This window comes from Lathyrus oleraceus, chromosome 4, assembly GCF_024323335.1.
Source record: "Lathyrus oleraceus cultivar Zhongwan6 chromosome 4, CAAS_Psat_ZW6_1.0, whole genome shotgun sequence".
NCBI classification, from domain to species: Eukaryota; Viridiplantae; Streptophyta; class Magnoliopsida; order Fabales; family Fabaceae; genus Lathyrus; species Lathyrus oleraceus.
The window spans coordinates 479,743,286-479,766,468 of record NC_066582.1 but is presented as its reverse complement, the minus strand read 5'-3'; the positions used below and the strand labels follow the sequence as shown (position 1 = coordinate 479,766,468).

At 35.9% G+C, this 23,183-nt stretch overlaps 1 protein-coding gene across 1 annotated transcript; it reads left to right on the top strand.

The window, feature by feature from the left end:
* The first annotated feature begins 14,740 nt into the window (after positions 1 to 14,740).
* Positions 14,741 to 21,628, top strand: LOC127076329 (dihydrolipoyllysine-residue acetyltransferase component 2 of pyruvate dehydrogenase complex, mitochondrial). The gene is made up of 19 exons (XM_051017951.1): positions 14,741 to 14,945; positions 15,065 to 15,161; positions 15,621 to 15,697; positions 15,812 to 15,900; positions 16,008 to 16,051; positions 17,212 to 17,267; positions 17,348 to 17,422; positions 17,524 to 17,616; positions 17,790 to 18,035; positions 18,141 to 18,213; positions 19,038 to 19,138; positions 19,606 to 19,691; positions 19,770 to 19,845; positions 20,302 to 20,369; positions 20,455 to 20,521; positions 20,610 to 20,705; positions 20,791 to 20,893; positions 20,998 to 21,093; positions 21,218 to 21,628. Exons 1-19 carry the CDS (start codon positions 14,913 to 14,915, stop codon positions 21,286 to 21,288), a joined length of 1,647 nt encoding a protein of 548 aa, XP_050873908.1. The 5' UTR covers positions 14,741 to 14,912; the 3' UTR covers positions 21,289 to 21,628.
* The last annotated feature ends 1,555 nt before the right edge of the window (positions 21,629 to 23,183 follow it).

Below are 23,183 nucleotides of genomic sequence, written 5' to 3'. Positions count from 1 at the left end.
ATGAACTTAACACTGAGGAGGTACAGGAGAAACCTTGGTTCCACGACGTAAAAAGATATTTAGAAGCTCAGGAATACCCTGAAGGGGCATCCATCAATGACAGAAGATTCCTGAGGAAGTTCTCCGCTAAATTCTTTCTGAGTAATGGAGTGTTATACAAACGTAATCATGATTCGACTCTGCTTCGCTGTGTGGATAGAAAGGAGGCAGAAAGGATTATGGAAGACATGCATGATGGTATTTTTGGGACTCATTCTAGTGGACATACAATGGCCAAGAAGATCCTGAGATCAGGGTATTATTGGTCTACCATGGAAGCTGATTGCCACCATCACTCCAGAACCTGTCACAAGTGCCAGGTCTATGCGGACAAAGTACATGTGCCCCCTGCTCCATTGAACGTGTTAACAGCTCCTTGGCCCTTTGCAATGTGGGGCATCGATATGATTGGAGAGATTAAACCCACGGCTTCTAATGGACATCGCTTTATTCTTGTCGCTATTGATTACTTTACGAAGTGGGTGGAGGCAGCCTCATTCGCTTCTGTCACCAAGAATGTGGTGGCACGGTTCGTCAAGAATAGCCTTATTTGTCGGTATGGCATCCCTGAAAGGATTATCACTGACAATGGTACTAATTTGAACAACAAGATGATTACTGAACTCTGCACGCAGTTCAAAATTAAACACCATAACTCCTCTCCGTACCGGCCAAAGATGAATGGCGCCGTGGAGGCTGCTAATAAGAACATCAAGAGGATCATACAAAAGATGACAGTAACGTACAAAGACTGGCATGAGATGTTACCATTTGCTCTCCATGGTTATCGCACTTCAGTACGCACTTCGACAGGGGCAACTCCCTTCTCTTTAGTCTACGGAGCGGAAGTTGTTTTACCGGTGGAAGTCCAGATTCCCTCTCTGAGAATCATGAAAGAGGCGGGCTTAGACGAAGATGAATGGATTCAGACTCGACTCGATCAAATAAACTTGATTGATGAGAAGAGACTTGCGGCTGTTTGTCACGGGCAGATATATCAGAAGCGCATGACCAGGGCATTCAACAAAAAGGTCAAGAGACAAGTGTATCAAATTGGCGACTTGGTAATCAAACGCATCATCCTACCACAAACTGACCCCAGAGGCAAATGGACCCCCACATACGAAGGGCCATTTGTAGTTAAGAAGGTATTCTCGGGTGGAGCCATGATACTCGCTACAATGGATGGTGAAGACTTCCCACATCCCGTGAACGCGGACATAGTTAAAAAATACTACGCATAAAAGAGACCCGCTAGATCGACGTATCTAGGCAAAAGTAAGGGCATCCCGGCGAACCAAAAGGGTTCGGGCAAAAATTAGGGATAAACATATAAAGACGTACACCCGGCAAGTCGAAAACCTGAAAAGGCGGCTTGAGCAAAAAAGGGTATCCCGGTGGACTGAAAACCTGAAAAGGCGGTCCAGGCAAAAATTAGGGATAAACATATAAAGACGTACACCCGGCAAGTCGAAAACCTGAAAAGGCGGCTTGAGCAAAAAAGGGTATCCTGGTGGACTGAAAACCTGAAAAGGCGGTCCAGGCAAAAATTAGGGATTAAAGCGTATGACTATGTCCCGTTCTCAGTCAACTTTCATCCAAGTTCAAGGGACTAACCAAGCCAATCACTTCTATCCGACAGCAGGGGATGAGATGCTTGAAGACATAATGGCAGTAGTAGACTTAAAATCAATAGGACTTTTTCTGCATAGCTTTCTCTTTGTTTTTGACAATTTCCTCTTACTAGGATTTCTGTCTCCTTGTACACAATTTGCCTGTTTATAGGCCTTCTTTCAAAAATCAATACAACCCTCTTTCAAAAAAAGGATGCTTTTGTTTTTTTACTTTTCTGTTTTGGTTGCGTAAATGTCCATTGATTTAACTTGAATTGACTTATGCACTCGGATATGACCAATGTTTACAAAAATGCATGCCTAAAATAGCAATAGCAATTACTACACGACTTCAGGATCGAGGAGAAGGTCTAACCATGCTTTCCAAGGAGGCTGTTACTAATTCGATTCTCCGGCAACGCCAGTTATTCCCCAACGGAGGTCGGCATCATCAGACAGATTGATCATCTCATCCATCCCCAGCCAGGCCCTGTTGAATATCTCTACCATCAGACAGAAATCAGAACCCCCAGCCGAGAGAGGGTCCTCAACACGAATATCTCCAATCAGTAGATGGGGATTTATTTTCCCCAGTAGAGTCCCCAAGCAGAACTTCTCATACGCATAACTCATTCATTGCATCATTTCACAGCATACGCATGCATACAACATTCACATTTATTTTCGAAAGCATAAAACCTCTCATGCATCATGACATGGCATAAAGCTAACTTTTCTTTGCAGGTTAATTATCCTCCTGATATAGTCAAAGTAAAAGGCTCATTCAGGCAGACGCCTTTATCAATCACAGACAAGATTCAACTAGATCTTTCAGATACACTCCATGACAACATCCATTCAGACATCCTCCTAGCGATGGCATCTTTAAGCCCATCCCAGACATTTATTGCAAGTACAACGTATACAGATACAACCTAACATACGGTTCATTCTGATTCAGCTCAACATATGACTCCTTCAACTCAGATACGATCTAGCATACGATCCATTCTGACTTTCGACAATTCAGATACGATCTAGCGTACGATCTATTCTGACCTTCTTCAACTCAATTACAGTCTAATGCACGACCAAGTTAGACCTTCATCTTCCCAGATGCTACCTTCGGACAGGTACATTTCTGGATGGTAGTCCAGTATACGGCTACTCCCTTTCCCAGATGCTACCTTCGGACAGGTACATTTCTGGATGGTAGTCCAGTATACGGCTACTCCCTTTCCCAGATGCTACCTTCGGACGGGTACATTTCTGGATGGTAGTCCAGTATACAGCTACTCCCTTGCTCAGGTGCTACCTTCGGACAGGTACATTCCTGAATGGTAGTCTGTTATACGGCTACTCCCCTTGCTCAGGTGCTACCTTCGGACAGGTACATTCCTGAATGGTAGTCTGGTATACGGCTACTCCCCTTTGCTCAGGTGCTACCTTCGGACAGGTACATTCCTGAATGGTAGTCTGGTATACGGCTACTCCCCTTTGCTCAGGTGCTACCTTCGGACAGGTACATTCCTGAATGGTAGTCTGGTATACGGCTACTCCCTTACTCAGGTGCTACCTTCGGACAGGTACATTCCTGAATGGTAGTCTGGTATACGGCTACTCCCTTACTCAGGTGCTGCCTTCGGACAGGTACATTCCTGAATGGTAGTCTGGTATACGGCTACTCCTTTGCTCAGGTGCTACCTTCGGACAGGTACATTCCTGGATGGTAGTCTGGTATACGACTACTCCCTCTTCAAGCAGATTCAGCCTAACGGACGGCTCATTCTGCAACTCAGAACCGATCTGGCGTACGATCCGTTCTGATCTTTCATCCCTATCAAAGTCACCTGCCTAACGAACGACTCTCTCTTCAACTCAGATACGATCTAGCGTATGGTCCATTCTGATCCTTTATCCCCAACAGCATATGACATACTCTGACTCCCCAGCGAAGTCGACAGCATAATGGATGACTCACTATACGGCCTAGCGTATGACCCGGTGTGACACCCGTGTCTCCAGATATCGTCTAACGTACGACACAATCTGGAAATCTCATCATCAAACTTCCTGGATGGCATCTTTAAGCCCATCTCCATCAAGACCAATTGACAAGCGCAAATTTTCGGGGCATTCTAGTGTTCAATAATCTTCCACCTCCAGACCACGAAGGGTGCACATACCATTCTACTCTCTCGGTTCAAGAATATTGAACAGGGGCAGCTGTCATACCCCAAAATTTGCCCATTAATATTTCAAGACATTTCAGGGCACCCCGACTCATTTTATGACACTTAAAGGAACAAAGGCCCAGCTCGCGAATGACTCAAACTGGCCTACTCGCTACACGCTCACCTAATGATAATATGAAAGTGGTTTATTTGGAAGCGGAGGAAAAGGGGTGCAAAAAGGAAAGAAAACGACCCAAACAGCAAAGCCCAACCCAAAGTACAAGAACACGGGTGTGGCATCTGTGACGAGCGTCACGCCTCGCACACCCCTGTGACGGGCGTCACACATGGTGTGACGAACGTCACACCATTCCCCTACTTTGTGGGCGCAGGCAACGCTTCGGAGACTTGAAGATCCGTTGGGCCCTATATCCACGTACGTGTTGAAGACCTTTTTGGGCAGCATGCATGACCTAATGACACCAATATAAATAGCCACCTTGAAAACCTAAAAGGGGGAGCTTTTGCCGAGATTCTTTTTCCTTTGCCGTTTTCGCCTTTGCATTTTCTCTTCTTTTCCAGCAGCTTAGGCATTGTGTTTTACAAGTGCTACACTATTTCTTTTGCAATTCCTGATTCCCTTTTGGTATTTAGTTGATTCTTTTTGCACAATAGTTTCTACAACGGAAACTATTGTGTGCCTTTTTACCGAATCTAATCTTACGGCGGCAGCAAGGTCACCTCCGCTCAATTCTATCCGATCGGCCAATTCAAGGTTGCGACTCAATTGCAAACAGGTTTGCGTTACTATTATCGCTTTATGTTCCTAATTCACATGTGATATCATAATTGAGATTCATAAATATAGTTGAGGCTTTGCATGTAACTTAAATATGCCTGGATACTTTGAATTGTTGTAATGGATGCCGCTGTGTTATCATAACCATGCTTTGTTTACCTATTACTTTGGTGCAACTCTCGATTGCATCCTGATTTGGTATTCTAACCCGTTTGCTGAATTTTGCAAAGGTTCATATGTCCCAGGAAAAGATTGCTGTTTAGGTCTTCCACTTTATTTGTGGGATACCCTTGTGGAGACTCACCCTAAGTGGCCTAATTAATTTTAATGTGTTAATTTTAATGTCTTAATTTTAATATATTAATTTTAATGCATTGATTTTAGTATGGACTTAATTACTTAATTGACTTTAAAATATGACCTTTAAATAAGTGATCTTGGACCTCTTTTTGCTGCCTTACGGTATAACGGTCATGTCCCGCGAATATGGGGATACCCTTAGCAAAGACCCTTCGGTTAACTTATCATAAAATAAATTATAGTCCCTCGGATGTTGCCTTCGAATATACAACTTTGTCCCTCGACGACCCTCCGATGTAGCCTACGGTTAAATGATGATAGTCCCTTCGAATGCTAAGGTATCCTCACAACTGTTGCCTTCAATGACCTATCGATGACCCTACGATGACCCTTCAACATCCCCAGGATAAAACTACTTACTTCTCAATAGTAAGGACAGTTTTACCCTCATAAGGATGGAAAATGCCCAGAAAGACCTCGGACAGGTATAACCTTAATTGCTCATTCATAATAGAAAAATGCTTTTCACACCCCACACCTTTCAAACATCCTTTTTTAGAAAATCACCACTTAGCATACATCCGTACTAGGATCATTGCCAAGTTATATTTTTCTAAACCATTTTCAAAATTAAAGGGATAACCACTTTGTATACATTCATGCAAGAATCATTACAAAGTTAAATTCTCATTTTCAAAACATCTTTCATACATTTCTCAACCACTTTTTCAAACCTAGAAAACATAAATGATTGAGCAATTAAGAGCCCATGGATAACCATGGATACGAAGGGTGCCTAACACCTTCCCTTTGTATAAAGTACCTCCCGAACCTAAGAATTTAAACTTAAGGTCTTTCCTGTTCTTTTCCACCTTTCCGTAAGGGATAAAAGAAAAGTCGGTGGCGACTCTTGCTAACCGCGACATTGCGATTACAAATCCGATAAAGTCCAGTTCACCGTATGACATATACCCTTCTCCATTAAATGATGAATGTTTGTTTAGTGAATAACTTAAAGACCTTTTTTCCTCCTGAGACGATTAGTCTTTATAAGAAGTTAGACTTAGATGCCACTTGTTAGACAAGTGAATTCAATCACAAGTTCAAAATCCACGATTAAATTTAAGTTTTTGTTACTTAAGAAATGAATTATGTTAGTATTATTTTAAGATCATAGTAAAATGAACAATGGAAAATAAAAATAGTAAAGCAAATTAAATAAATAATGAGATAATGATTTAGAGAGATTACACCAATGGGTTATCCAAGTTCGAATGAACGTTTGTCTATTCCTATCCCCAAGAGATCTTCTTGAGATCTTTAAACTTTTATAGATTATGCCCACAAACCTCCAATACAATTGAATCTAGAGATTTTAAAATGGTTTAACCCCAATCAAAAAGAAAGTTTTACCTAAGCTGAACTAACGAACCGATTAGAGATTTTCCAGGATAATTTCAATAACTAAACTAAACTTTTTTTGGAAAATTTTTATAACCTAACCAACATTTTAAGACTTGTTAATCTCAAGAACTAAAAATCAATCTCCCAAGAGTATCACACTCTTGATAGTAGTAACAACATCACATCATTAGTACAATTTCTTATTCACAAGTAGTTTTTCGCTCAAATGCACTAAGGCAACTTAGGTGGAAAAAAAGATATATATATATATATATATATATATATATATATATATATATATATATATATATATATATATATATATATATATATATATATATATATATATATATATATATATAGAGAGAGAGAGAGAGAGAGAGAGAGAGAGAGAGAGAGAGAGAGAGAACTTTAAAATTCATGTGAGAATATAAGGAAGAGAGACACATCCTTAACTAAACTAAACTTTTTTTGGAAAAGTTTTATAACCGAACCGACATTTTAAAACTTGTTAATCTCAAGAACTAAAACTCAATCTCCCAAGAGTATCACACTTTTGATAGTAGTAACAACATCACATCACGAGTACAATTTCTTATTCACAAGTAATTTTTCACTCAAATGCACTAAGGCAACTTAGGTGAAAAGAAAAAAAGAAAAGAAATATATATATATATATATATATATATATATATATATATATATATATATATATATATATATATATATATATATATATATATATATATATAGAGAGAGAGAGAGAGAGAGAGAGAGAGAGAGAGAGAGCTTTAAATTTCAGATGAGAATATAAGGAAGAGAGACACATCCTTTATATATGAGAATGGAAAGCTAAAACTGAAACGATCCATGGAAATTTTAATGGTCCAATCGACCCGGTTCTTATCCTAACCAATTAGATGATCTAAATAATCAATTATAATTGGCCATTTTGGAAATTTTGGATAGAGAGTCATTACAAATCATTAAGTCAATGTCATAATCAATTATATAATCGATTTAGCTTATTCCAATCAAGTGGCTTAAGATCCTAATCAATTGGGTAGCTCAAAAATTGCTTAAAAATGAAGTTGACAAATTCATAATCAACTAGCTCGGGCTTGGAAAGTTTTTAAAGAGTTTTGATAGTTAAAAAAAGTTCAAAAGAGCTTTTAAGTGTGCAGGTGAGTTGCCTTAGTATCTAGGAGTTACTCTCATACTTTCCCAAAACTCTCGTCACTCAAATAGACACAACGAGACAATCTTTCACATTTTCTCATTTTCACAACTTTGAGACTTCCAAGATCCATTGCTAGATACATCAATCATATAAGCACTTCAACAAAATCTTGAGTCCTTACTTAATAAGGATTTAAATGTCTTTAAATTTGGTAAGCATCATTAGACAGTTGTAAAGTCGTTACCACCAACTTCAACAATCATTGATGTTGTTGTCATTAAAACTTTAGAAAACTTCAACAATCATTGATGTTGTTGTCATTAAAACTTTAGAAGGGTTCTCAACATGATCATTAACTTTAAACCTGCAAGCACAGAGATCCATAAAATTTATCTAGGATAACTTCTTCTATTACAAATCTCTTAAAATAAAATATTTGAAAATGCATAATTCCCTTTGATCTCATATTAGTTAAGCTGATATGGAATCAATCTTCTACAAATGAATTATCCCTTAAGCAAGCTTATGAGCACAAGAGATATCCATCCAAGTACTACTAGAGATTGGTGAAAGTTTGTTTGGTCCAAATATTCACCATATAAATCTTTCATGGTTTGGAGGATTTTATTAAACAAAATCCCAATTGAAGGGCAGTTAAAAAGAATAGGCTGTTATTTTCCTTCAAAATACATATTTTGTAACAATAATGAAAAACTCTTATTCACTTCGGTTTTGATTGTATATATGTTTCCAAGATCTGGGTTTGGTTGTCATCTGTTTGGGACATTCATTCCCACATTCATAATTGGTACGACGTTTAGAGTGTTTGTAGCATGGTCTGGTCTATACAGTGTGCGCTGGTGGTTAATGTCGAGGATATTCATTTATTCAATGTTGTTTGGATACTAGAATTAATGCTATATTTAAAGAAAAAATCATTCAAGTTTTCTTTTCCAACAATTATATTTTAGCTGTTTGTTCTTTACTTGGTAACACTACAAATGTAGCCTCGCATGTTAGTATACACGACTTTACTATTTTGAAAAACTTCAAGGTCAAAATTTCACCTCTCAATGCCCATAGGATTTTTAAAGTTATATGGCAACATCCTCTCTAGAATTGGATAAAAGACAATTGTGACAGAGCTTCATTAAATAACTTGAAAATCTCAGACTCTAAAAGTATTTCCAGTGACTATAACAATTGTTTTATTGGAGCTTTCTCTGGTTTTTTTGGGTGTCACTAACTTTATCATTGCCCAACTCTCAGGTGTTATGAAAAGGGTTGGTACAATCTTTGGTTGAAAACAAATTCTATTGCAGTGGTATACGCTTTTAAGCCCCGTTTTAAAGTGTCTTGGAAAAGTTGCACCATATGAATTAAGTGTATAAATATCACTTCACATATGTTTTTTTTTTAGTTTCTCACATTTACATGGATTGGTACAATCTTTGGTTGAAAACAAATTCTATTGCAGTGGTATACGCTTTTAAGCCCCATTTTAAAGTGTCTTGGAAAAGTTGCACCATGTGAATTAAGTGTATAAATATCACTTCACATATGTTTTGTTTTTTTTAGTTTCTCACATTTACATAGAAAGTAATAGTTGTGCTGACTCACTTGCCAACTTAGGTCTCACTATTACATATTTAGTTCATTTTGACTCGTTGCCATTAGATTTAAGAATCGATTTTGTAAAAAATAAGCTAGATTTGTCTTTCTTTAGATTTGTTTCCCACATAGATGATCTTGATATCTCTCTCTCATTTTTGTGCTCCTCTTTTCATTTTTATATATTTAACTTTATTTACAAAAAAAAAAAATTATAACATATATAAATGAGTTTTTATTAGATATTATATAGTGTGTTTCATCCAATTTAAGTGTTTAAAACATGCATTGCATTCAATTGTGTTATAGTTTTTTTTTTAAATTGAAAAAAAATATTGTATACATAAAATGTTGGAAATCCACCACAACCTATGGAGAATTTTCTATAAATCTTGATGAACAAGGTTGTTATCAACCACGCAATGACAATGAAAGAAAAGAACGATTCAGAAAGAAAAAAAAGGTTTAAGAAGAAGAATATTTTCTGCAGAGTTTTCTCTCTGTCCACAACCTGTGGGAAACTTCTTTATTCACTTTACAACTGCAAAATTATGTGAATACAATGTTATGAGTTATGTTTTCTCTTCATACAAGAATAAGGGTTACTTCCTCTATTTATAGATTTAGGTTAGCTTACTCCTTAAGCCAAAACCCGAAACTATAAAAGCCCAAAATAGTTAACACTACTAAAAATAGACCTAAGTCGAAATCCTATGTGAAGTAACATGCTTTGAGACTTCGATATACTAATACAACTCGACACATCCTAGTTCTGTCGAGCAACCTGCTTCGACACAAGGAATTACAATTCAACACACCACTTAATTCATTGTGTCTAAGCTATCTACATTCATTATAGCTCTTAATCTTCTGAATATTTCGACCTGCACGTCCTTCATTATGATGTATGCAATCTAATTCTCAATTTTGCAGTGTTCCAATGCTCTCGAAGATAATGGAACCTCATTTTGATGTGTTTGCTTAGACCATGTGTTATCGGATTCTTTTCCAGATTGATAGCTGACATGATGTCGATCTTCATGGTAATTGCTTCATGACTCTTTGTTGTTATCTCTTCAACCAAATTCACCATCCATGTTGTTTGACATGCACAAAGGGAAACCACTATGTATTCTACTTTGCAAGACGATAATGCCACTACTGGCTCCTTTCTCGAACTCCAAGAAACTGGCGCACCACCTAGCATAAGCACATAGCCATCTGTTGATTTTTGATCCTCATCATCACTACACCAACCTGAGTCGATGTATCCCACTAGTTTGCATTCTTTTCCTTCATCAACTGCAGTAAACAAAATGCCATAGTCGAGAGTTCCTTTCAGATATCTTAGTATCCTTTTCGCCGTTGCTATATGTGATACCTTTGACTTTTGCATGAATCTACTCACCATACCTACATTGTATGTTAAGTCAGGCCTTGTGTGACAAAGGTATCGAAGTGATCCAATAAGTCTTCTATATTGGGTTGTGTCAACATCATCTTCATCTGAATCTTTCGACAGTTGTAATCTGGACTCAGCTAAAGTCGTAGTTGGGTTGCAATCTTACATCTCTTGAGTTTTTTGCCTGCACACCTTCTTTGATGCATCATCAAACCTCTACCACTTTTGTATAATTCGATGCCAAGGAAATATAAAATGTCACCCAAATCTGACATTTTGAATTCCTTGTTGAGATCACCTTTGAAGTCTTCAATCTCTTTCTTGCAGCTACCTGTTATCAACAAGTCGTCGACATAAAAACATAGTATAAGCAATTCACTCTTGCTTCTTCTTACATAAACTCCATGTTCAATTTTGCAATTTACAAATTCCTTCTCCCTTAGAAATCCATATATCTTCTTGTTCTAAGCTCTTGGAGCTTGTTTAAGTGCATCCAGGGCTTTATGCAACTTGTACATCTTTCTTTCTTCGCCTTGTTTCATAAACCCAACCGGTTGTGCAATATAAAGTTCTTCTTCTAAGGGGAAATTCAGGAATGCACATTTCACATCCATCTGACACATCTGCCAGTTGTTCATGTTTGCTAGACCAACAACTAACCTGATTGTTTCGACCCTAGCAACAAGTGAAAAAACTTCGTCAAAATCGATTCTATCTTTCTGAAGAAATCCTTTCGCCACAAGTCTCGCATGTGTCGAGTCACTTCTCCTTTGGGATTCAACTTCACCTTGTATACCCATTTCACATTGATTGTCTTATTGTCTTTGGGCAATTCGACAAGTGACCAAGTGTTGTTGACTTTGATTGACTTCAGTTCTTTGTTAATTACTTTCACCCACTTTGAATCTTTCAATGCCTCAGTTGCATTGACTGGTTTGACATCTGCATATAAAACATAGTGTACCAGCTCATCTTCTTCATTAACCATATCATCTGATGTAATCACACATTCTTGCAACCTTGCAGGCATGCGTCTTGTTCTTTGAGGTCTGCTTGGGTCTGCTTCTCCTCTGATTTCTTGTCAAACTTCTCTTTCGATTTCACTAGTTGGTTCATTGCAAAATATTCTCACTGAATCCTTCTTAACATTCTCAGTCCAATCACATTCCTTAAGCGCATCTATGATCACGTCCCTGCTGATCACCACTTGCTTGTTCATTGGGTTGAACAACTTGTATCCTCCAGTCGAATGATATCCTATCAGGATCATCTGACTCGACTTGTCATCAAGTTTTCTTTTCAACTGATCTGGCACATGTCTATGTGCGATAGATCCAAACACCTTCAGATGACTCAAGCTAGGCTTGACACCATACCAATATTCTTTTGGCCTGATTCCTTCTAACTTCTTCGTCAGACACCTGTTCAGGATATATGTTGCAGTCGACACAACTTATCCCCATGATTCTTTGGGTAAATGCTTGCCTTTCAATATACTTCTCACCATATTCATGATGGTTCTATCATTCCTTTTTGCAACTCCATTATGTTGTGGAGTGTAGGGTGGCACCACCTCATGCATAATCCCTTCTTTCACACATAATTCGTCGAAGTCTTTCAACACATATTCTTCACCATCATCGGTCCTTAGAATTTTGAGCTTTCGACCGATTTGTCTTTCGACCATAAATTTAAACTTGGCAAATACCTCGATCACTTCACTTTTCTTCTTAATCAGGTAAGTCCATAATTTTTGACTGAAATCATCTATGAATGTAACAAAGTATATATTACCTCCAATCAAATCCACCTGGATAATACCACATACATCACAATATATGACTTCAAGAATTCCTTCGACCTGTTTCATGCATCTTTACTGAAGTTGTTCTTGTGTTGGTTCGCTTGCACACATTCTTCACACACTTTATTTGGAATGTCAATTTCTGGTAATCCTGAAACCATTTTTCTTCTCTTCAAATCTCTGATGTCTTTGAAATTGAGATGACAAAGTCTATAATGCCATATCCATTCATCACTGCCGGCTGCTGTTGCAAGGCACTTATGCTCCATCACATTAAGCTCAATTTTAAAGGTTCTATTATGAGACATTTAAGCCATCAAGAATAACCTTTCATTTGAGTCGAGAACTCTCATTATCTTGTCTTCGATCGACACCTTGTAGTTCTTTTTGACTAACTGCATACTGAGCAAATTGTTCTTCATGCCTGGTATGTACAACACATTTGAAATTACTGACCTCTTTCCATTTTTCCTCATAATCAGAATATCACCAACACCTTCAGCTGCTAAAGTATTGTCATTTGCAAATTTCACCATGTTCTTCATTGAGGGTTTTATGTTGACAAACCAATCTCTCCTTTTAGACATGTGTGATGAGCATTCTGAGTCCAAGTACCACTGGTCATTGAATCTCTCTTCATTTCTCATTGTAACCATCAACAACATCTCTTCTTCTTCATGTTTTTCCAGCTTTGCATAAGTTTCTTTATTCTTCTGCTTTTCTAGATAATCACTAGAATAGTGACCATGCTTCTGACAATTATAACATTGAATGCGACTCTTGTCTGCCTTTTCATCATCTTTTCCTCTACCTGCAACACCACCTCTTCGGTTGTCTTGGTTCCAGAATTTTCTTTGATTCAACCAGTTTCCTTCTTACTGATTTCGACTAGTCAAATCATTGTATCCTTCTCTGCCTTTATTGCCATTCAGCTTCATTTGCCTTTCCTTTCTTTTGCCAATTATGCATGCAAAGCTATATCACTCTTCGACTTTCCTGCAACTCTTTCATCAATTCTTTGCTCATGATATTCAAGCGTCCGTTGAAGCTCTTCCTTTGTTAGTTTTGACAAATCTTTCGACTCTTATATGGCTACTACCACGTGGTCGGACTTTGGAGTCAACGACCTCAAGATCTTTCCAACTACAGATCTTGATGTCATCACTTCTCCACATACCTTGATTTGATTCACCAGTGTCGTAATCTTAGTGAAGAAATCATTTATGCTCTAATTGTCTTCCATCTAAAGCAATTCATACGTCATTTTGTGAGTTTGTAACCCCACCTCTTTCACCTTCTCTGCACCTCCAAACGATTTCTCCAGAATTTCCCATGCTTCTTTCCCTAACTCTACATCACTAACCTTTTCAAAGTTATCTAAATCAACACATTGATGGATTATAAAGAGAGCTTTATAATCTTTATTTTTCAGTTCTTTACGTACAAACATTTCTTGATTCGTCGCGTTTTCTGCAAGCGTTGTTACTCCTTCCTTCACAATATTCCAAAGATCTTGATACAAGAATACAACCTTCATCTGCTTGCACCAATTCTGATAATTATTGTTCTTGAGAATTGAAAGATTCGCTGGAAAATGCCCGTTTAGATGATTCATTACCATCGTGTTTTTCTTCCCACGAATCGCTCAAACCAGACTCCGATACCAAATTTTGGAAATCCACCACAATCTATGGAAATTTCTATCAATCTTGATGAACAAGATTATTATCAACCACGTAATGACAATAAAAATAAATGAAAAGAACGATTGAGAAAGAAAAAAAGGTTTGAGAAGAAGAATATTTTCTGCAGAGTTTTCTCTCTGCCCACAACCTGCGGAAAACTTCTTTATTCACTTTGTAACTGCAAAATTCTGTGAATACAATGTTATGAGTTCTTTCTTCTTTTCATACAAGAATAATTGTTACTCCCTCTATTTATAGATTTATGTTAGCTTACTCTTTAAGCCAAAGCCAAAAATAGTTAACACTATTAAAAATAGGCCTAAGTCGAAATCCTGTGTGAAGTATCATGCTTTGACACTTCAACATACTAATACAACTCGACATATCCTTGATATGTCGAGCAACCTGCTTCGACACAAGAAATTATAATTCAACACAATGCGCAAATTCAATATATTTATGATTGAATCTGTTCGATTCAATTTCGACCATAAATTTACGGATTAATAATAAATTCAACCCATTAAAAATTGAAAGAGTTGGATAACAAATTAGGTTAAACCCACGTCAATACAACTTGTTTATCGCACTAATGACATTTTTTTTTTAAAATTGTGAATGAACATTATGTGGACAAATGCTAATTTTTATTTATTTACAATTATTAAAATTTATTATAGTTAACTAATAAAATAAGAATAAGGTCAAGAAAAAAAATAAAGGTAGTAAAAAAGAATTAAAAAAAAAAGGAAAGAAAGAATAAATATTCTGGGTAGGTTTGCTGCCGTGGCTGCTGCCATGCCATTTTCATCTTCTACTTGATCGGATCTCTCCCCACCAAACCCTAACTTTCCCCCCTTTTCGTCTGTCCCAAATCTCATCGCCGTTAATCGAAATCAAAATGGCTTCTCATTTACTCAATCACTCCAAAAAGGTTCGTCAATTTTCCTCTTCATGATAGGCTTTTTTTTTATTCATTGAGTTCATTTTTTTTGTGATTCATTGAATTCATTTTTTTTATATAAAGCTATGTATTTTATGATATGATTGCAGCTGAGAAATGCTTCGAGCTTGATACAGCATGACCGTGCACTTTTGGTTCGTTGGTTTTGCAGCGATGTTCAATCCTTATCTATCAACCGAAATCGTGGTATATTTTTTTTTTGGTTTACTATCAACAGAAATCGATATTTATCTTCTGGGTTGGACTGATATTGTATTACAACAGCATAATAATATTATTATAAAAAATAAAAATTTTAAAATGTTTTAGTTGGAATAGAAAAACCAGATTTGTTTTAAACTGTGTGAAGGGAACCAATTGTTCAGCTCAAGGTTTTAATGAGATTAAAACTATATGAAGGGGGAGAATGTGAGGTTTTTGATTTACTAGGTACATTTACAGCAATTAGAATAACAATTGGGGTTTTAATATTTAAATTATCTATGTATGTGTGAGCAAGAGTATTAACATTAGAGGTGCTCTGGGAGAAAATCACTCTTTTGGCAATATTGTATAGGAACCTCATGACATGATGATATTGCGTTGCTACCTCATGATCTTTATACGTTTTTTAAGTATTTATAGTTTTAGTTGGTTATTGTTTAGATATGTTGAAAACCCGGATACAAGATTATGAGTCTTCAGCAAGAAACCATGTCTCTGAATCTGCCCCAAATTTTACTGTGAGTAGAGCTCATTTACATTTATATGACAATACCAATCAAGCTATTCCTGGCTTTTTACACCTCCTCCTGTGAGCTAACGTTCTCTGCTGACCTGTATTCTTTCTTTCATAGAAACCTTCATTTGGTGTACAGAAGAGAAACATGTCCACCATGAAAAGGGGTTACATGAGGGAGTCCTTGTTGAACGGAGAGATTTTACAGTAAGTTGTTATTGAGTTAATTTTCTTATTTTCCCTATATTTGTCTTGCTTTAATATGGAGTTGCCTATAACTTAATTCATTTTCATCCCACCTTGCATTTCAAAAGAAATTCACAGGTTCTGTCAAGGAGGAACTATTCATCAGCTTCAGGTACAATTCATTATTTTTTTGCATTGTTGATATTTTTCCCTCTGTCGTTTTACATATCATGATCATATTTAAATTACCCTGGATATAACATTCATGAGTCGTTTTGTTGTTCCTCTTTGGTTTTGTATTCAGTTGTTTTGATTTTAAGTGAACCACCATCCATAGATCTAGGATTTGCAATGTGGGCGAGGCTTCTTAACCAAATGGTGCCTTGAATGCATATTTATATCTAACAACACTATAATTTTGAAATTTCTGTTCTGCTGTTCAGGCAGTATAATGAATTTGGAAACTTAACCAAATAAAAATGTGCACTCAATACTATTAGGCTGAAGTAAACCACCGCTTCTTTTGACCTGTTATGCCAGCTTCATTGCTATTGTAAATATAGGATGAAAAGTCTGCCCTGCAAATGTTGAGCTGCCTGAGCAACTCAGTGTGAATTTCTGACTAGTGCTCTTGACCATGGTTTGAGCTATGGGGCTTTTTTAATGCGCTGTTTTGGACATTATGTTAAGTTATGTTAAGTATTTCTTAATACCATAACATGTGGAGAACTATTCTCCTAAAAGCTTAAGTTGTTAGGTAGAGGTAAAATGTTTTTTAATCTTTAACATGCTCTCTTACATTAGAACTCTGAGCTTGAAGCATGGGTAATGCACATACCTGTTATACCTTGTGCTACATTTAACTTATTTACAAAGAATATGTAGAAGATTCACGCTCTTAAAAACATGGTAAGAGGTTTTTTAACACCAGGCTCAAAGTCCAACTCTCTCTAAAACCTTAAGCTTTTTGGTGGATATACAAGAATGGTCTTACACCTCTTGAAAACCTTTCTTTTAAGTCGTGAACGGTTATGAGACCTTTCACTCCATGCTGTATATTATATTGCGGCGTCATTAATCTTGCTGGGGACTTGTGTCTGCCACTTACAGGGGGAGGTTAGATTAAGTAGTTGGTTGGTTACCAAATAATATAATTGTTTGGAGAAAGAAATGGCATTTTTCCAATAGTTAAGCGGCCTTCTATTTTTCCTCAGTCCCTACTTTTTCTTTCTCTCAATTTTCTTTATTAAATAAATAGTAAAGTCTGGGATATTAGTATCAATGATTGTGTACTTAACGATTTCATTACCAAAAATGGTGAATATTTTTCAGATCTCCCCCCACACCAGGAAATTGGAATGCCTTCTCTCTCGCCTACAATGACAGAGGTTTCTACTATTGTGAATCCCCTGAGATTGTCATATAGTGTGGGAATAGTTTATACTAACTGATTCCAAATGATATGCAGGGTAACATTGCAAGATGGTTGAAGAAAGAAGGGGATAAAGTTTCTCCTGGTGAAGTGCTCTGTGAAGTTGAAACTGTATGGTTCTTGTAGCCGAGATTAACATTGCATATAAAATATTACTATTTAGATTCTTGTGTGAAATGATGTATGAATTGTATTTCAAATTTCAAATGAAGGATAAAGCTACTGTTGAAATGGAGTGCATGGAGGATGGTTTTTTGGCCAAAATAGTTCGTCAGGAGGGGGAAAAAGAAATTCAAGTTGGCGAGGTATTGATATTGTCTAGCTGTTCCCACTTCTTTTTTTCTCTTCTTTTAAAAATGGCATTTTATGCAATTGCTCCACAGTTTGAATTTACCAGAATTATTTTTTCTTTTCACTCCAAACTCTATTCCCTTATGAAAAGTATCTTTCTTTATAACGGGGAGAATTTCTTTCATAGGTAATTGCCATCACTGTTGAAGATGAGGGGGACATTGCAAAGTTTAAAGATTACAAACCTTCAGCATCTAAATCTAGTGACCCCCCTGCCAAAGAAACACCTGCCCCACCTCCCCCAAAGAAAGAAGTGGCAGAGGAGCCTGCCCGAGAACCTGAGCCAAAGGTTTCCAAGCCTAGTGCACCACCTTCATCTGGAGATCGGATATTTGCTAGTCCCCTTGCTAGAAAGTTGGCTGAAGAGAAAAATGTCAGTTAGTAATACTTAAATACCATGGTTAAAGATCTTTCTGTTAAAGAACTCAATTAAGCCATTTTTATGACATTGCATAACCTGTTTACCACATGTATGTAGGTGACTCTCTCCAGCATTAAAGGAACAGGGCCTGATGGGCTCATTGTGAAGGGTGACATTGATGATCACTTGGGTATAATTCTAATTTTCTATATTGTCTGATTATATACACAGTATAGTAGAAACACATGCTTCCCTATTTATTCCTCTATCTCGCTAGTTATAGGGATATATTTTCTGATAAGAACTGGGATCAGGAAAACAATTGAATTGGATTTTTTTACCCCCAAATTTGTACTGGGTAGGTAGTAGAACTCTTTCACGACACAATGATTACACACGATGTCTCTTCTCTTTCCTCTCGTCTTTTGATTTCCTCGTCTACTTTCCATCTCAACTAACATTTGGTTAGCTGTTCTGTTAAATTTTGTAACTGTCCTAATTTATTCAGAGGCTGTAATCCTCTGCTCTCATTCTTTTCTGTTGTAAGGAGAGTAAATCAAATGGAGATGAGTCAAACAACGAGCTTGATCCATGTAGCCAACCCCACTTAGTGGGATAAAGCTTGGTGGTTGTTGTTGTTTTGTATTTAGCAACCTCATGAGAAAACCCAGTCACCCACTTGGAACTTCATTTTTCTCCCATGTTATTATTAGCTTTTGCTCTCAACTGGTCTTGGCTCTTGAACAAACTGCTTTTCACTTCAATTTACAATCATCAGTTTTCTGAGCTAGCCGATTTATTTCCAACCTTGAAGCAAAAAATATTAACCCCTTTCTAAAGCAAGTGAGTAGAGCTGTAGTTAATAATACTCTGCAATAAAATATTGTGCATTTTCTTAGTTGATTCATTTAAGCCACTATTTCAGCCTTGTGCATGTAATCACTTCCGTCCTTAGTTGATTCATTAACTGTATTGATTAAATTATAATCCTTTTTACTATCTAATCTAATGCAGCTTCTAGTGGTGTTAAAGAAGTTTCAGCACCCTCAAAGGCCAAGGCTGCAACAGATGTAGCTTTGGATTATACTGACATTCCTGTGTCTCAGATAAGAAAGGTAGTTTATCAAACTAGTCTTTGAAACTTTATATTTATGAAATTTATCTTCGATTATTATTTACTTCCCACATGAACCAAAGGCCATTTGTTAGGACCATGCCACATATGCTATCAATTTATGAGCATGAATTGTGCATGCTTCTTGATAGTCTTGCTCAATATTCCTGAAACTTTTTTCTCTCACTATGATTTTTATGTAGTTTCCCAATCCTAATATCTCTTGTATTGTGCATGTATGGGTGGTGCTTTCTCCTTGAAAGTAACTCTATGTTTAGGACCACGTTGCCACATGTTTTCAATTTGTGAACTAAAGTTGTGAATGCTTCTTGATAGTGTTGCTCAATGTTACTGGAACATTTTTTTTCTTCTTTCAGTGTTTTTTTAAAGTAATATCCCGATCTTAATATATCTGGTATTGTGCATGCATAAGGGATGCTTTTTTCTAACTAACTATATATTTGACAGATCACGGCTTCACGTTTGTTGCTATCAAAACAAACTATTCCTCATTACTATTTAACAGTAGATACATGTGTTGACAAACTAATGAGGTGAGCTTCTCCGTTATTGTCAATATATTTTACCGACGATACAAATAACTTCTAATAATTAAAACCCTCTATCTGCAGTTTGCGTTCCCAACTCAATTCATTACAGGAAGCCTCTGGCGGTGCCCGTATATCAGTAAATGACCTTGTAATCAAGGTATCAAATTTTCTATGACCAAAATATGTGTGTTTTTAAGTTGCAGGTTGCTCTCCTTTTATCCTTTGTTTTGGTTTGTAATTTGGTTTTTAAATTAGTAGAGAAGGGCATCATATCTCAGACCTCTGCTTTATCTCTTTTTAGTCTCTAAATTGTAAATCTTCTTTCGTTTTTTTAAAGTTCTAACAGCTACTGAAGTTGTAGAATGTCGTGAATTTCCGGCTAAAACAATTCAAAGAGCAGTACATTAGTTTGTGTGCACACTGTCAATAGAAAAGCTAGGATTTTAACTTGCTAGTTGTTATCAATTGGTTGTAGCCCAATACTGTTACATCTTCACTCCTCAACTTTTAGGAGGGTTACAATTATCTGAGTTGCAATTTGTCTAAAAAATTCTGTTAGGTTGCAATTCTGTACGATATAAACTTAGTTTGATGCTCGTCTTATATATTTCAGGCTGCTGCTTTGGCTCTCCGTAAAGTTCCTCAGTGTAACAGTTCATGGACAAATGATTATATTCGCCAGTAAGTTAACGATTTTTAAATGCAAGGATTGCCGTAAAATTTGGGAATGACCTTAGATGTAACATGCTATTATGTTTTTCTGCAGGTATCATAATGTGAATATTAATGTTGCTGTGCAGACTGATCATGGACTCTTTGTTCCGGTCGTCAGGGTAATTGAGGGCCTCTTTCTAACAGTTCAAAGACATATACAAAGCTTTTACCAATTCCAACTCAACCTTGTATTCACGATATTTACAGGATGCAGACAAGAAAGGTCTCTCTAAAATAGGCGAAGAGGTCAAACAATTGGCTAAGAAAGCTAAAGAAAACAGCTTGAAACCCCAAGATTACGAGGTTATTGAAATTTTATGCTCATTCCTATTTATCTGCTAACGACAGTGTCTTGTACTAGTTTATGAATTTTTGGGTACAATTGCAGGGAGGTACATTTACAGTGTCTAACTTGGGAGGGCCATTTGGAGTCAAACAGTTCTGTGCCATTGTCAATCCTCCTCAATCAGGCATTCTTGCAGTTGGATCTGGTGAGAAAAATTTAGTATTTTTTCTCCCACCTTTTATTTATTAGCTGACGTCTGTTTATCATAATGATAATGATCATCTTTCTGCTCTGCTTCTACATGAGCAGCTGAGAGGAGGGTCGTTCCAGGTTCAGGTGCTGAGGAATTCAAATTTGCTTCCTTCATGGCTGTAACCCTCAGCTGTGATCATCGTGTAATAGATGGTAATCATTCTTAGTCTGATGCTGTTGCTTTTTGCTCAATATTTTAGACTTTTCATTAGTTTTGGTGGACGGTAATACACTCACGAAACATGCTAACAATATGCTTTATTATTATTCTGTTCAGGGGCAATTGGTGCAGAATGGCTAAAAGCATTCAAAGGCTACATTGAGAATCCAGAAACCATGTTGTTGTAAAGTAAATAGATGGCTCCCAAGAAGTACTCAGTTCCTTTTTTCGAGTGATATTTTAGGCAGGGGATGAGATTTTGATCACCTGGTATTTCCCATTTGGGTTTGGTTGATTGTATCCCTGACCAATTTTTGATTCTAGTATTTATTCTCTTAAATAAATTTTGCAAATTTGTAATTTTGTAATAAGCGAGGGTAGATAAGGTATTTTATTTTGAGCCCTGAAAATTGTGTCGATAGAAGAGAATGCTGCCCTCGTTATACAAGCAGATGAGGATCTAACATTTTCTTTGTTAGATGGTGTGAATAATTCAAACAACACTAATTTTATTTTATTTGAATCTTACCTTCCTTGGGTTAAATGAGCTAGTCTTTGGACTTGTTTGTTTTAGATTAATTAAAAAAATGGATTTATTCTTTGTATTTTTAAAAATGGATTTTATAAAATTGTTTTTTTAAAATATTGCAAATTATTTTATATTCGTTTTTTGAAATTTAAAGATAAACTTTGACATCTTATAACATAGATATATATTATTCAAAATTAAAATATAATTAAAATCATAATTTTTTTAAAAAGTTATTTTAAAAATGATATTTATGAAAAATTGTTTAAAATAATTTTATAACTAAGTGATTGTGTTAAAATTTTGATAGAATGTTTGAATGACAAGTAAGGAGTGTGAATATATAAGTTTGCGTTTAAAGACATAGCACTATTTGTTTTCTGACCGAATTTTTTGAAATATGCGATAAAAATGTTTAGATATTTTTGGATTTCTTTAAAAAGGCGGTAAAATTTTATAAATGATTCTGGATTTTAAAAAAGAAAATGCAATATTTGTTTTCTGCATTTTTGTAAAAATTTGAATAAAATTTATATGTTCAACTGCATTTTTTTTAAAATTATATATTTTTATTGGATATTCTAAACATGCGGTAACTCGATAAATCTCAGATTTTTGATAAATTCGATAATTTTAAAAGTTTTGTTTTTTCTTTTTTCACAGTGAAGATCAGAGGCACAAATGGTACGACTGTTGGTCGACAGCGTAATAAATCTGTTGCTGCGAGGGCTTGAGAGAGACGTCAGGTGGCGTTGAGGTAGGGGTGGCAAAATGGATGGATTGGATGGATATGGATTGGATCGTTAATGGATGGATCAAAACAATCCATTATCCATTAACAATCCACTAAAAGTTTTTTAAAAATATCCAATCCAATCCATCCATTAAGAATAAAAATCCATCCAATCCATCCATTATCATATTTTTAGTGGATGGATATCCATCTATCCATTTCTTTTTCCTTTAAAATTTTTCTTTTTTGAAAAAAAACACTTTTTTTTTAATAAAACAATATCAGCTTTTTTAAAGAAAAATCATTTTTTTTCAAAAAAAATATATTTTTGTATTTTCGAAAAAAATAATTTAAAAATTATTTTTTTTTCGAAAAAAAATATTTTTTTTATATTCGTAAAAAAATAAATTTTTCGAAAATAAAATCAAAATTTGGTATTTTTCAAAATTATTTTTAAGTTTTTGGAAAAAAAACGATTTTTTGTATTTTCAAAAAAAAATATTTTTTTTGAAAAAATTAAATTTATTTTTATTTTTCAAAACAAAAGATTTTTTTTCGAAAAAAAAATTTATTTTTTATTTTTCAAAAAAAAATAATATTTGAAAAAAATTATTTTTTTAAAATTAGATAAAAAAATCCATTTGATCATTAAAATGTGTTGGATGGATTGGATCAATACATGCTTATAAATGGATGGATTGGATCAATCCATTAACTTAATTTTTTATGTAGTGGATGGATTGAATGGATTTTTTGATGGATGGATTGGATGAATTTTCTCTAAATGGATCCAATTGCCACCCCTACGTTGAGGACTCGCT

Bases quoted from the DNA above. Each gene is read 5' to 3' on its own strand.
- LOC127076329 (XM_051017951.1), top strand. From the start codon at position 14,913: ATGGCTTCTCATTTACTCAATCACTCCAAAAAG. The intron at 17,617-17,789 runs GTATTGATATTG...TTTCTTTCATAG, and splicing joins AAGAAATTCAAGTTGGCGAG to GTAATTGCCATCACTGTTGA. The intron at 18,036-18,140 runs GTCAGTTAGTAA...ACATGTATGTAG, and splicing joins AGTTGGCTGAAGAGAAAAAT to GTGACTCTCTCCAGCATTAA.